General features: G+C 38.4%; 1 protein-coding gene across 2 annotated transcripts in view; it reads right to left on the bottom strand.

The window, feature by feature from the left end:
* Window positions 1–741: 741 nt before the first annotated feature.
* Window positions 742–15,600, bottom strand: part of Arhgef38 (Rho guanine nucleotide exchange factor 38) — a 103,166-nt gene continuing 88,307 nt past the window's right edge. For both annotated transcript variants that reach the window (XM_085677698.2, XM_048456751.3), the window contains exons 11-14: window positions 14,415–14,558; window positions 13,214–13,412; window positions 12,835–13,094; window positions 742–4,715 (exon numbers count right to left, since the gene is read on the bottom strand). In XM_085677698.2, coding sequence (XP_085533824.2) covers window positions 4,530–4,715; window positions 12,835–13,094; window positions 13,214–13,412; window positions 14,415–14,558 — 789 coding nt within the window. In that variant the 3' untranslated portion in view covers window positions 742–4,529. The remainder of the gene's footprint in view (window positions 4,716–12,834; window positions 13,095–13,213; window positions 13,413–14,414; window positions 14,559–15,600) is intronic.

Here is a 15,600-nt window from a genome sequence, read left to right as displayed (position 1 = left end):
ACAGAATGACCAAATACATGAGCTGATGGGAACATTGCACATTCTAACCAATGCAATGATCTTGTAAGTTTTTAGGATTGATGCAAACTGCCTTGCAGGCAGTATCCTTTTTATGTTCTTCATGTTGTACTTTATGAGATTGACCGTAGAATTTAGTGACTTAAAAAAATGGCACTGAAAGAATAATAGTCTTAAGATGAAATGACTTGAACCCTTTTGTGTTCATTTCTTGCTTTGCTGATTTTGTTTGTTGACTTGCTTTTTGAGACAGGGTTTCTCGGTGCTGCCTTGAAACTCACTTTGTAGACCAGACTGGCCTCTGCCTCTTGAGTGCTGGGATTAAAGGCGTGTGCCACCACCATCCAACCTGCTCAAGTTTCCTACTTTATAAGACATAGTTCAGTTGAGATAAAATGCAAGATACTAATACAAATGGACCCTGGTTTATAATGCTTTCATTGTTTTTTTAGTAGCAGAAAATTGATATACATTTATTAGAATCTGCATTTCTAATTATCTTCCTGGGCTAGCATATACTGTATAATACTCTTCCATTTCTGAGCAGATGTAGCTTGCCGTACTTCATGTAATCATGCCAACAAGCAACTGGTGCTCTCCATGTGGTGATGACTTGCAGAACTCTCAAGATTTGTTAGTGGGTCAGGATATTTTAAACCCATGGTGACTGTATCAGGATGTCAATCCACTATAAATCAAAGCACACCTGTATTTAAAAGTTGGTTCCAGTTCTTAACAAGGGTGTGGTAGTAGTTTTATTAGTTACAAACTGTAAATTGTTATGACCACGGGGTTCACAGGAAACATCACTTGATAACAAACTGAAATTTCATCAGTACAGTCATCATAAATATCACAAGAAATTAATACATTCAGATGCCTTAGTGGAGGTTTAAGCAAAACAAAACTTATTTAGTAAAACTATAGTCTCAGGATTTATGAGCAAGAGTATCTCAATTCTAGTCTTTTCTAAAGTGTTATTTTCAAAATACTCAGGTTTACCTGCCTCTGACAGTAATGCCTAAGACATCTCAGCCTGAGCTCCAGGAGCCCTGAGGAAAGGTAACATGAACTAGAGTAGTTTTGTAGATCACATAAAAGTGATGAGTTCTTACATCTGTGTGTATATAGAGAGGGAAGTAGCTACAACATTAGATGTTACAAGTTGCATCCTAAATTTAAACAGGATCTTTTCCTACAGAATTCCAAGTTCAGTGTCTGTCTAGCCGGTGAACTGTAGTTACATCTTTATGACTACGATGTAAATGTCTAAGTTTGTTCAGCCTGAGTTTTGTGAGGTCTGAATGTTGAATGTGAGGTCACTAGTTAGCAATGAAGTGGGTATAATAGGAAGCTATACTGCCTAATATATTAGGAAGTTACTGCAAACGACCTAGAGGGTTTTATGTCTTAAGATTTTCTCTTTTTATTCATATAGCTGTGTGAGGTTAACGTGGTAGAAAAAAGTCTAAGAAGTGGACGAGAAAATCCAAGAATTTTTAATTCTATGATTCAGTAGCTGAAACACTCATTTTTGTAAATCACCCCAACTATGTTCATCCCAAATAGCATCAGGCATTTAAAAAGCAATTGCACAAAATCTGAATTATATTTTGGAAGGATTGAATGTTTAACATCCATCACACATTGCTCTATTACTGTGACTAACCATGTATCTGTCTTCGCCTCTACCCACCTTTCAAATTCAAGCTATTTTTTCTGAAATATAAAGAATGTTCCAGTAGTAGTTGTGTGACTTCATGATTTCACACAAATGACAATTTTATATTACTAGATGTGTATTTTATACTCACTACACTTTATTACATATACTAGTAGTTTTGAACATGTGCATTTCAAAATTGAAATGTAAATAAGATGCATATATTTTTATTTATTTTAAAAACAAAAATAGCCACAAAATCTTCCTCTTCATCTTGGTAAAATTAATTGCCCACTTCAGAGGATCTTATTCTGTACAATATTAATTTAAAGAGTAATATAACAAAATGCATTAGCTTGTGTAGTTGCAATTATACTGATGCAACCAATGGTTTCATCTTTTGAACTGCTTAAATACAAACATCCTATATGCTATCTTGAAAATTTGTTTTTTGAGGTCTAGTAAAATAATGTATAATTTTAAAATTACAATTTATTGATGTGTGTGTGTGTGGGGTCCTTCTATGTCCATGTCCTTATGTCTTATGTCTATTGATTTTAAGGAAAGTAAGTAGAAAATGAAGGTGTTATGTAGTTTTTCAGAGCTCATTTGTAGTAACGTGCTCATCATGATAGGAAAGTTGCAATCACTGGCTTCATAATGGTTCTTCCTCTGGAGCTAACTGAAGTGTTGATTGTCCTGGTGTAGATTTTTCAACAGTCAGACGGGATGCATCACTCCTAGGCCCACACCAGTAGACAAAGTTGCTCCTGCATGTAATCACCTATTTCAGCCAGAAATCTGTGCTATTGATATAATTTGTGCTGTTGATATAACTATTTTTGTGTGAAACACTGACGCTCAATGTTACATACAGGTGTGCAGGTACACGCTGCACTGTGTAAATTATGCCTCTGAACATTGTCATAATGTCCTTATGTAGCAACTTTCAATTTCTTTTTGTTTAACCTTAGGCAAACAAATTTATGTTTTAAAAATGAATTCAAGGGCAATTACAAAAAAGATTTAAAGTCTCTAATATCTTTTAGAAAATCTTTTGTTATCCTACTTAAAAAAGAAAGCAGTCTGTGCAAAAGCCACGTTAGGAAAATTTTATAAAGCTGTTTTCAAGAATTCCGTAGTAGTACAAACTTTCCTTCATATAAGGGAAGAGGGTATGACATTCAGTCAGCTGCAGTAGAAGTAAAACTTTTTATTTTGTCATAGATATTGCTCAGTTATAAATGCAGAGTAATATATGTACATCAAATGGATCTAATCTCTCCAAGTAAGAAATCTTAAAATGTGTCATTAGGAATTTTATGGGCAATTAAAATCTACATTAATTATGAGTCACCGCTAAATCAAAATTACGAAGATCACTGTTACATGATCCTCTAAGCACACTGTTTATTGCTAGTGTTCATCATGGTTTTAGTTCTCTAAATAGGACTGTCCTCTTCGGACTGTAAACTTCACATGGCAAGGCACTGTGTTGATTTGAACTGTGCTAAAGCCTTCAATCTACCAGGATGCCTGGTAAGCAGCAGATATGCAGTAATGCTGACCAAGTGAATGCATGCCAGACATTTGCGTCTTCATAAAACTTCCTCTATAGAGTTGTTTCATCCAATTATTTTTGTTTTCCTCCTCTACTTCTGAACGCTCTCCCTGGCTCATGTCCTCCCTGTGTCTGTTCCACTTTATCTATTCTCATCCAATCACATGTCGTGATTGAATGAATATGCCTGAAATTTTGGAGGCCAGTTCTCTGAGCAGAACCCAAGTTAAAACACAATGCCCTGAGCGTGGGGGTTATAGCTAGTTTGTGTGAGTACAAACAGGCCACTAAAGCATTTACATTTTTGTCTCTGAAGTGGAATGCACATTCCATATGCATCTCCAAATCATTAAGGAAAACATTTCCTCATTAAAGTTTCATCAGTAATCATATACAGCAGCTTTAAGACAATTTCATACATGCTTAAACACAACAATAAAAGTACAAATAATAAATCTGGATACTTCATTTTTCTCTCCCAGGCTTGTATGGAAGTCTTTGGAAGCTATTCATTTTGAAAAGCTGTTAAATATTGAAATGTGGATCTGAGAATGATTTCCTCCAGGCCCATTATTTACATCACTGATTTGTATTCAAAGAGTGTATGATGTAATCATTAGGAACAGAGACCTTGAAAGCATGCACCTCTACCACTTGCAAGCAATGTTTATTCTTTATGTTGTATTAAATTATATAAATAATCTAAAGCAATGTCTACCATGTGGTATACTTTTAGTAAGTTTTGGATATTATCAATATTTTGTTTCCCTTTTGATTAAAAATGCATTAAAATTGGAAAGATTTCTAATTACCTGTTAATTATTTTTATGTGTAATTATTCTGTCATTTATAATACATATATATACAGATATGTATAATCTGTATCATACTCATCATGTATAAGCTGCAAAATATATATTATATATATAGCATGTGTGTGCAAATAAGATGTAAAAAATGTTTAAGGCAAGTACAGTAAAAAAAAATTACAATAAAGTGAAAACCTTATTCTTTTACTCCTTGGTGTTGATAAACAAAATATATCTTTTAGAAAGATCTGTACCTTTAAATATGTAGTTGGAGTCCAGGCTGTCTATTCTCTGCTGTTTCTCTTGGCAATATCTATCAACAACTATTTTTTTATACATCAACAAAATCATCCTATTAGGAAGCAAGATTTTCCTTAAAACATGATGCACTGTTTCTGGTCTGAAGTTTCCGTGTCTGTTTCATGAGGTAGTCAATCAGTAACCTGCCAGGAAATGACGTCATTTTCTGCTTGTCTTCTTAAGCATACGTCATCTTCCCAAGGTAGTTAGCTGGCACGTAGCCTTTCTGTCCTTGGGCTTCCGCCAGCCACCACTCTTTATTCCCACTTAGATCACAAAACCTCAGTATATGGACTCTCTGGTACTCCTGGAGGCTGAGTTCATGGTCACTTCGTGCTTGGAAAGCATGAACTGCATAGAAAACCTAGACAAGAAAAAAAAAAGACGTTATTGGAACAGAACCTAGAAGTTTGGAGAAACTGAACAGGTTTCTACCCTTTCAGAAGTGATGATAAGGGGCTCCTAGCTTTGAACAGTCACACAGTCCAGGACTTCCTGATGGATTTGGTAGGATATGACTATCAAATCCGTGGCACTTAAGAAAGAAGACACTCTTCCTAATTGGAAGGATTTTAGCCCGTGCATGCTTGAGGCAATTTGGCAGTTTCTGTAAAATGCTTTCTCATGTCAGTTCTTTGAATCAATCGCTCAATCTCTTCTGCAGATGAACACGGACACAACATTTCTGCACAACATTTCTGGGTGTAGAGGGGGAACTTGGGGGGATGTGGAAATGTGTTGAAGAGTTAGAGAAGATAAACTATAGACCCCCATAGTAAATAAAACTGTAGTCATTAAAACAGCAATATAGAAACTATTCACATGAAGTATTTTTTTAGTGTAAAATCGCAGCTGGAAGATGACTCGGTGGCTAAGAGTACATGAGCTTTTGCAGAGGACCCAATTTAGGTCCCGGCACCCACTTGGGAGTTTCACAACCAGTTGCTGAAATTCCAGTTCCAGAGTATCCAGTGCCCCCTTCTGACTTGGAGGGTAGCTGCTCTCGCACATTCACGTCCCAACACAGAGACACATAAAATTAGATGAATAATGTATGTCTCGAATTACATTTCTCTGAAAAATGCTTCACAGTTGTTAAGTAAATCGGAAGATCTCTATTCAGTGTTGAAGTCATTGTCTATAAGGCTGCTAAAAGAAATGTTTTCTTATGATGGAAAATTAAGCAATTAACCAACACATTTGTATATTCATTTAATCAAACTTTATTAAAAGAAATTATGTCAGAACCTTACAACTCAGGTAAAGCAATATTGAATCCTTACAAAAGAAAACAACAAAACCACAGTGCCACCGTCACCAACGATAAACTACACATAAGTGCTGGGGTGCGTCTTGAAAAAAGTGGTCTTTCATAAGGGACACGTTAATAAGGGAGGTTAGTATGCCACACCCACAAAGGTGGATACATGGAAAGGTGATAGGAAAAAAGGATGGAAAATTGAGGGCAGTGAAAAATGAATTGATGTCACTGAACTAGAAAAGAGATGACAGTGTAATGAGAGAGCCAAAGTTAGACTGTGGTTACATAAACCTTAATAAATCGCTTACCTCAATAAAACCCTGATGCCATGAACCGTTACTTTAACAAGGAGCCTGAGGCGGAATTCAAGGAAAGGAATCATATTGCTAGGGCCAGAAGGGGCTCCCCCACCAATTCTAAAGTACAGTCATCCCTTCTCAGTGAAAACCTAGCCAAAACGTACTATCCATGAGCTAAACAGTTGACTTCATCAGACCAAAAAGAGTGCCTCGATATCAGATTTCGGGTCTCTACAATCGTGAGGACTTTGATGTTGGTAAGTCATCCAGTATCCGGTATTTTGTTAGTGGCAATTTGAATGGTCCAAAGCGTGCCTCTCAGCTGGTCATGTATGCTGTGTGTACTGTAGAGTTCAAATCTTTAGTGGACCTAAAAGGTCTGGATATCATAAAGAGATTGTGGTGCATGCATGAGGATAAATCATTGAAAATGGATTGCGCTGTTTGAAAGTAAAGAAGAAACAGAATAGAGGAGCTATAAATTCTTAATGAAATTTCAGCAGTGATAAATACCTTTTACTGAGTTTGTAACAGTTTATGTCACATGAGCTGCATCCTCAACAACCCTCTCAGTTAAGACTTAGGAACAGTCTTACTCATAAGGCTACCCAGTGCTGCTAGGCCCCATGTTTTCTAACTCCCAGTCATGTGTTTGATCAATTTCTTTTAGGGTTTTAGGAATCAAATTCCAGTTCTAAGAAAGAAAAGAACAGTGTATATTTTGGAGAAAGGGTCTGTGGTCTCTCCTCTGTCCCTACTGTTCTGCAGTTTTGAAAGTGACAATATTGACTAGGTCCAAAAGATTAGTGTGGTTAATTTGGTTTGCAAAAGCGGCCAGGAGTGTGACGTGCTAAATTATAGTGCCGGAGTGATCTATAGGAGCTGGAATCAGCAGTGTGATCATCTTTACAATTTGAATCAATAATAAATATGCTTCTTTAGCTCAGGCATAGATTTTTCAGAAGGATAGATTAGTTACTGTCCCATTCCTCAACACTGTGTGGTCTTTCACTTTGGAACAAATTTCCTCAAAGGGAAAATACAATTTAATTAAATATATTTATGATTATAATATGTATTTTGTTGTGTTTTTTTTTTGAGACAGAGTCTCACTGTGCAGTCATGGTTTGCCTAGACCTCACTATGTAGATCAGACTCATCTTGAATTCATAGAGATCTGTTAACCTCTGCCTCTAGAGTGTTGGAATTAAAAGTGTGTGCCACCATACCTGACTTAAAATATATAATTTAAACAAATATAAATTCTCATGAAATCAGAAATTTAAAATACAAAATTATGTAACACTTTTAAATTATCATGGTTCAAATTTGTTTTAAATTGGCAGTTTCTAGTTCTTACATAACATGCTAAATAAAGGTGTGCTTTATATGCTCAAAATGAGCCTAAGTCTGCTTTGAAAAAGAGAGTGTCTCTGGCCTTCTAATTATTTGTGTGCGTGTGTGTGTGTGTGCGTGTGCGTGTGCGTGTGTGTGTGCGTGTGTGTGTGTGCGTGTGTGTGTGTGTGTGTGTTTTAGATGAAAAATTAGAGGTTTTCAGCTTGTCATGAATTTAAGAACAGAGTGATTTCTTATTTTCAAATCTCAGTTCACACAAACTTTAAATGTGTATATGTTTTTGCCCATAAACATTCATTAAAATGCTATTAATATGGTTCATAATCATGTATTTCTTTTTTCATTGTTATTTATAAAATGTTTTGCTGATTATTCCTTTGCTGCATTTCATTTTAAATATGATAACCTGGCAATACAGATCAGCTCTCCACAGCATTTGATTTAAGATCACTTAGACTCTCTCCATGATTAGTATCCATAAACATCACACTGTTCCCTGTGGCAGTACTGCCACCTCAGCAGCCTCTTACTCTACATATTTGTGCATTTATTTTTTATTTCTTAACTTCACTGCATTGCGCAATCTCATTTTAATTGATTTTATCCCAATTTTTCCAATTACAAACAATAAAATTCATAACATAGTTTAATTTTCCTTTCCCAAACCAGAAAACTTTCAAAGCAACATTTACTGTATTAGTTCCAAAGCCAAAATAATTATTCTGCTTGAAACATATCATTCTTTTCTCTCACACACTAGGAGCAAGCTTTTATTTTCTTCATTTGATGATTATATATTTTTATTAACAGGGTAGATTTTATGAAGTAATCTAGGGTTTAATAAAATATGTTAGTATGGATTTAAACGTGAGGGTTCAGGGAAGAGTGCTCCCCAGAGACTAGAACACACCGAGTGCCTGGGTGCGGCTTTCACTAAGATGTTCTCGCTTTGGGGACATTAGAATGGTCATATATAGGACTTGGGAGAATTTGAAGCTACTGTCATAAAAGGATGCTAAGGAACCGAAGGGCACCACAGGTGGCACTGGAGGAGTTCCTGACATGGTGATAACAGAGAGGACAAAGGTGGGTCACAGGAATGCTTGGAGGTAGGGCTATCTTCAGTGTAAACAAGTAGTTCTTATGGGGGAAAAAAAGCAGTTTCAAAAGTAAACAAAGAAAAACACCCACTTAAGTGCTATAAACATTTTTATTCCCTTTCTCTCTCCTCCCTCTCTTCCTGGAAAGGTAAGAAATGTGGAATTAGATATGTGACAAAATATTGTAAAACATTTCCATATCAAATATTCCCTTAGTCTTCATTCTAATGGATTACTTAAATACCTTAAGATCAATCTGTCACACAGTTGATGAACTTTCAAAGAAACAGCACATTCAATCACTGTCATAAGTACTTATAAAATGCAAAGAATGGATCACAAGAATGAGAAAACAACAAACTTGCTTAAAAATGTGCTCTATAGAAAAGAGCACATGCCAAGAAGCACATTTTCAAAATAATTGAGGAAACCCTCTGAGGTAATGTGAATGAAAATGGTCCCTATAGGCTCATATGTTTGAATACTAGGTTCCCATTTAGAGGAGTTGTTTGGGAAGGACTAGGAGGTGTGGCCTGGTTGGAGGAGGTGTGTCACAAAAGCCTATGCCATTCCCAGTTAGGATAGTCATGGATTCTAACCTTCTGAAACTGTAAGCTGCAAATAAACTCTTCATCCATAAGTTGTCTTGGCTGTGATGTCTTATCACAGCAATAGAAAAGCAGATGTCCTTGAGAGCCATTCACCAACTTCTTATGCCCCAAGGTACAGGTTAAAGGCTTAGATCAACAATGGAAGTCACAGAGAAGATACAAAATGAACTTGTTGTGGGATATTTGTACACTGTGTGAAGATGTATTCACTATGATTGGTTTAATAAACAGCTGAATGTTTATTAAGACAAGAGCTAGGCAAGAAGAGAGGACTCTGGGAACAAGAAAGGCAGAATCACCAGGAGATATGGAGAGGAAACAGGAGATACAAAATAGAAGAGAGGTAATACCATGTGATAGAACATAGATTAATATAAATGGGTTCCTTTTGAGTTGTAAGAGCTAGATAGGAAAAAGGCCAAGCTTTCATAATTAATAAAATGTCTCCATGCCATTACTTGTGAGCTGGCTGGTGGGACAGGAAAAGATTTGTTATGTAAGCCAGTCTTCAGCTGTCTGTATCTCAGGATTCTCAAGGCCTCAGAGATGCCCCCTTAAAGTCAGGTAGAAGCCCTTCCTCCTAGTCATGGTTCACTTGAATCATCAAGAAGACTCCAGTACAGCCTAAAACTCCGTAGTATATGCTTCTGCATGCCTGGAGCATAATAAAAGGTACCACCCTGTAGGAAAGAGCAGAGCAAGGAACAGTGGCACCAAACACCACCCAGCTAAGCGGTATAGGTTACAGTTGATTTTCCTGATTTTTTTTTTTTAGTTTAAATAGTGATGCAGAAAATTGCTTTTGGGGTCTGTCATAAGATTTGATGAAGATCTAATTTACTACCACTTTCAGTCACTTATGTGGACCTCTATGCTGTATCGTTCTCTGCGACACAGATAAATATAAGGGGCTGAGTACTCACATGCAGCCTGAGAGCGGAAGCACCAGACTGTGCAAACCTGAAGATGTACTCCTGTCTCCTTATTTCCAGCTGCACCAGGAGTCTGGAAACCACCAGCCCCTATGCATCTGCTGTCAGAGCTAAAGAATGAAAGGAACTGTCCCTTCCTGGCTCTTCTTTACTCTTTCCTTTGGCTGGGGCTCCCCACAGGGGTCGCTTCTCTTTGCGGTAGTTGATCTGGGGGCATGCTCTGTGCTAGAAGGGGAGAGACCTTCAATTTGAATCACCTAAATCTGAATGAAGTTATCAGAGGTCCCATGGGACCACTGATCCAAGATGGGCTTTCCAGTTCAATTTTATTAGTAATAATGCTACTATTTATCCAATGCCAGCTATCTGTGTTAAACTGGCTTCCAAACTCAAAGGAAACAGAATAAGTAGAATTTTGGGATAAGAGCCTCTAACATATTTTCTATTTTGACTCCCTGCTCTACCCCCATCTTCATTAAAGAAAACATTTAGCATCTAATTTACCTGATTTGTACTGGTAGGATCACTTGAGGAAGATTGTTTTATTGTAGTCGCTAGTGGGAGCCAGTTTTATACTGTACTCTTCCAGCTGAAAGAACCTAAATCATGTCTAACCCCAAATCCTAGTAAAGTTAGGCTATGATTAGAATAAGTATCCTTCTGGCTTCAGGATGCTGTCTTAATTACTGTTCTATTGTGTGAGTAGACACCATGACCAAGGCAACTCAAAAAAGGAAGCATTGAATTTAGTGCTTGCTTACGATTTTAGAATGTTAGTAAGTGATCACCATGGCAGGCAGCAGACAGGCCTGGTGAAGGATCAGTAACTGAGAGCTTTACATCCTGATCCTCATGCAGCAGGCAGAGAGAAGAGGTAGGGGGAGAGAAGGGAGGGAGGAAGGAGGGAGAGAGGAAGAGAGGGAGAGGGAAAGCCCAGGGATGGTGTGGGCCTTTGACTCTCAAAGCCCACCCCAGCAACACACTTCCTCCAACCAGGACACACTTCCTAATCCTCCTAATCCTTCCCAAACAGTTTTGCTACCTGGGATCAAGCATTCAAATGTATGAGCTATGTGAGCTATTCTCATTGAAACCACCAGAGACTCCATTCCATACTCAGGTTCTGTCGAGGCTATTGAGGTAAGTAAGGTAAACTATGAGACTATTCAATCAGGTCTACAGATTTCACTGAATTAAACAACCCTCCACAAATGAGTTAACATTATAGTGTGTCTTTCGGAAGCTGTAAGTAAGCTGAGAGGGCTAGCAAATGACTAAGAACTTGTGCTTTGGAGCTACAAAATGGAATAATGAGAATATGCCTTGAATATCAGGTAAATTAAGATTCTATAATGGCTTGGAAGGGAGATTTGCAGATAGAAATATCTGAAAAAGAAGTTACAATCAGATTTTGCAAAGAAATCTCTCTCATAATTAGGAAATAAGAAGGATTTATGTTTGTGGCAGTGAGACGGATGGGGAAAAGATGAAAAAGGAATTTTAAGGTTGGGAAAAAGGCAGGCAAATACTTGCCTAGAAAACAGAGTGATAAATAAGCGTACAGAAAGAGACAAAGAATGTTTCTGGAATTATTTCTTTACATTTCTTTTTAAACAAAACATTTTGAATATCTTTTACTGGGTTAGTAGTCATGTATGACTTATTCTATAAAATGGCATGAGAGCCTACGTCACAGTTCAACCACTCAGGAGGCGGAAGTGAAAGGGTGGCCTGGGACGTATCATGAGATGCTGCCTCAAAAACAAATTTCTTTTAAAGACTCTTCAGAGAATTGTCTTAAGGAATAAATTCATTATAAAGGTCGAGTTGTGTTTAAGTGTAAAAAAATAACACATATATGTTTTATTTGTATATACATTTATGTATGCACAAAATATATCTGAAAGACACATACAGGATGCTGTCTTTGGAGAGTATCACTAAGGGGGAAGTAATTAAAGACATTCCATTTAATTTATGGATATTGTTCCAGTTTCACTTTCTGAAAATGAAATGTATTATCCCTGTGGAAAAGAAATTTAGGCTAATGGAAATTACTAAGTTAAAAAGGCAGAAAATTAGTTGGTTATTACTTGGAGATTAATAGTTGAATATACCAAAACTTTATGAGGTAGCAAAAATGAACCTTACATTATAATTAGCTTACCAAAGTTTGCAGGTGCTGTAGAGTAGTTTTTGCGTCGCATCGGCACAATGAGAGAAAGGCAAGTTAGGAAGCTTTTGTGCATAGCAGGTGGTATTAAAAAGAGGTGAAGTGTTTAAGTTCTACTCATCTCAATGAAGACATTGCCTCTACAACAGTAGTCTCAACCTTCCTGGTGCGGAGACCCTTTAATACAGTTCCTCAGGGTGTGGTGACCCCCAGCCAAACAATTATGTTCAATACTACTTTATAATTGTAATTTGGCTACTATTATAAATCGTAATATAAGTTTCAGTGTTTTCTGAAGGTTTTAATTACTCCTAACCCCAAAGGGGTAGTGACCTACAGATTGAGAATCACCATTGTAGAGGCTTCAGAGACAAATTCCTATCTGATATTGATGACCACAGCTCAACTGCCTTTCTCCAATGATGGAACATTAGAAAAGAAATTCCTGGCCACCCTGAAGACTTCGCAGTGGAGCAGTGGCTGCTAAGGTTTGTTGGATCCCTATTCTGTGTCAAGAGTTCAGCATGTGTGTCAACCCTACTCAAAACACCAACTTTGTTTTGAGGAAACAGGTTTAGTTGATTAAATTCTTTGCTCAACAATCCACAGATGGTATGTGCTAATAGGTCTGGGTGTTTTCGATGTCCAAACTGGCAGTTTCCTAGTAAGAGTTTCAGATCAACATAGGCAGTTAGGGATTCTTTGATTTGAGTGGCCAGGTATGTTTTACCTCGAGGTTTAAAAGTCTTACCTGTTCATCTACCTCTTGAAGGTGATCAACGTCAGCACCGTTTGTTTCAACCTTCCCACAAGTGCCACTAAGGGATGAACTGCTGTCGCTTATGCTGCCTTCAGGAGTACCCGTGACACTGTCGCTAGCCGGCCGGCAAGACACAAACAGGCTGAGGTTCTCGAAATCGTCATCACAGAATCTGTTCTCACCATCCACCTTCTGCTCCTTCGCTGGGTTGTAGGGCTTTAGGAAGGAGGAATACACGTAGCCTTTCACAACTGGCAGAAGGAAAAAGCAAGCACCAGGGTTACACGTTGACCTTCCCTGAACACGCAGAGACCCCTGGGAAAATCTCCACCTGAAGAGCGGTGGTAGGTCTGTGGGAAAAGAAACTTACATCCTGTGTCGACAAACCACCTGCTTGTACTCCCCAGGGGATCCTTCTGTTCCAGGACGGCTACCAACTCTCCTTCCAGAAGATTGATGTCGTGCTCTTGGGTGGCATTGCACTTGCGTTTAGCTCGGTAGAGTTCCTCTGCTCCGTATGTGGACAGGAGTTTGGAGCGGTGATCGTCAGTTTGATGTGGCACCTCTGGCTGGGAAAAGGAAGAATTCTGATTCAGGGGAACATGCAGTGAAATTGTCATTGAGCCTATCAAGATTTTCTTCTGGAAGATTATTTCTCAATATAAGTTATATGCCAATCTGGATTTATTAAAAGGCAGATGCTCCTGTCAGCTGAGATTTTCAGTTAAAAAATCTCAAGTAAGCACATGAGGGCAGTGTTGTAGAAAAGAAAGAAAATACAACCAGGGCTAAGAACACAGAGGCTCTGGGGCTGGCAAGGTGGTTCAGAGGATAAAAGCAGCCCTCCCGAAATCTCAGACCTGGGTTCCATCATCAGAACCCACACAGTGAAAGGAGAGAACCCGTTCCCATAATGGGGACCTCCAAAAGTATTCCTCTGTGTATCTGTGTGTGCACAACATACATACATACATACAGACATACACACACACTACACACACAGGAAAAGTAAATAAAATTGTAAATTATAAAACAGGTTTACAGAAGGCAGAGGTTCTAACAACTCCTGACTGTTGATATTTGACTATTTCATATTTACATTCTTGCATAGTAAATAGTTTATCATTTTAATTCAGTAAATTGCCTATGTGCATCTCACTCCCCTCCCCTGGGTAAACAAGGCAGGAGTTGCAAAAAGACACTTTCCAAACCCTGGCACTAAGAGAGCTTGAGAAAAGCACTATATCTCTGGGGGCTGGAAATTAAACAGGTTGCAAACAAGGGGCTGCACTATATGATTGCTCTCTTTAAAATCCCAGGAAACAAAATCTGAGTATCCACTGTGCATCCAACTTGTGTTTCAGCATGTTAAGGAATTATCATGAATGAAACAGAAACAAACATCACACATTTATGGAGTTTATCATAGAAGAGATAGAAACAGAGAATAAAACTTAACAAGCAAATGACACATTATTTGGATGAAGCCATTGGTATGGGAAGCAATCCGCTTCGATTTGGGGGAGGCAAAGAGATGCTGTCGGCGCTGTCACAGACAAGGCTAAACTCACCAGACTCTGAGCAGTCTTCTTCTTTTCAAAGCTAAGTTTCCTCTCAATGAAGGTGGCACTGTTGTCCTTTACAAAACTCAGATTTTGAACCTCTTCCAGCACTCGATTTTGAATCTCTGAGATGCTTAAGACCGGCAGAGGCACCTGTAGGAGAAACAGTGTGGTGTTTTCAGACACGCGATCACACTGGGCCTTGACTCTGCCAGGGTGGTGGTGATGGCGGGCATGGAAGACAGTGCCACAGAGGAAAAATCTAGGCACCTTGAGAGCTTCCATAATGATGGGCGATCTGGTATTTCTGAAGCCACACAAAATGGTATGGATACCTTTCCTTTTTAAGTTTCAAGACTCCATAGGAGAACAAAATACAAAAAGGGGCAAGAAAGACCCAGGAGTAGAGTTCAGGAGATGTGGAGTTAGCAGCGCCCCAGGTGGGACAGCGGGAGTGTGCAGGGAAAGAGGCTACAATAAGAAGCATGTTTAGGCATGTACATGTGTTTGTCTTATATGTTTAGCAAGTATGGAAGCTGGAAGCTAGGAAGGGGCAGATGTTGAGGAGGTGCATACAGGGACAGGAATAGTAGAGTAGAGGTGAAATGAAAGTAGAGAGGGGGTTACCTGGGGGCCCAGGCGGAAAGGGTTGAGCAGGCCAGAAAAGGCTTAAACATAATGCAGAAATGATTTGGCGCCTATGCTCTTTCAAACCACATAAAAAATATAATAGGGCATAGAACATATGTGATTTGGATGATAGGGGAGAATATTGGGAGCTAAAGGTTCTAGCAGGAATAGGATAGGTAGGCATGTAGGGGATGAGGATGTGTTAACCAAAACTAAGAGTATATGAAGAAACCTTATTAAGCCCACTAGTTTGTAAGTGAATTGAAAATACAGCTTTTTAAAAATGAGTTTAAATCATAGTATCTCCCATATCAGTGAATGATACTGCTCCCAGAAGACACGAGTCACAAAATAAAAATCTCAGAGCCAGTCATGGACTCCTCCCTTTGGGTTCTTGGGCAGAAAGACCTCAGAGGCACCCAGAACAATACAGGCTGTTGCTGCTGTTCCGTGTTGCCTCCCTAGGGAGATGGCAAGGCTGTATTACGGAAGGTATCATGTGCTTTGGTTGCAGGACACAAAGAAATATATCTTGAACTGACCAGGAAACTCTTCTTGATGACTA

The sequence above is a fragment of the Myodes glareolus genome, chromosome 17 (genome assembly GCF_982192425.1).
Source record: "Myodes glareolus chromosome 17, mMyoGla1.1, whole genome shotgun sequence".
NCBI classification, from domain to species: Eukaryota; Metazoa; Chordata; class Mammalia; order Rodentia; family Cricetidae; genus Myodes; species Myodes glareolus.
Note: the sequence above shows the minus strand (reverse complement) of the source record. Positions and strands in the feature narration are given on the sequence as shown.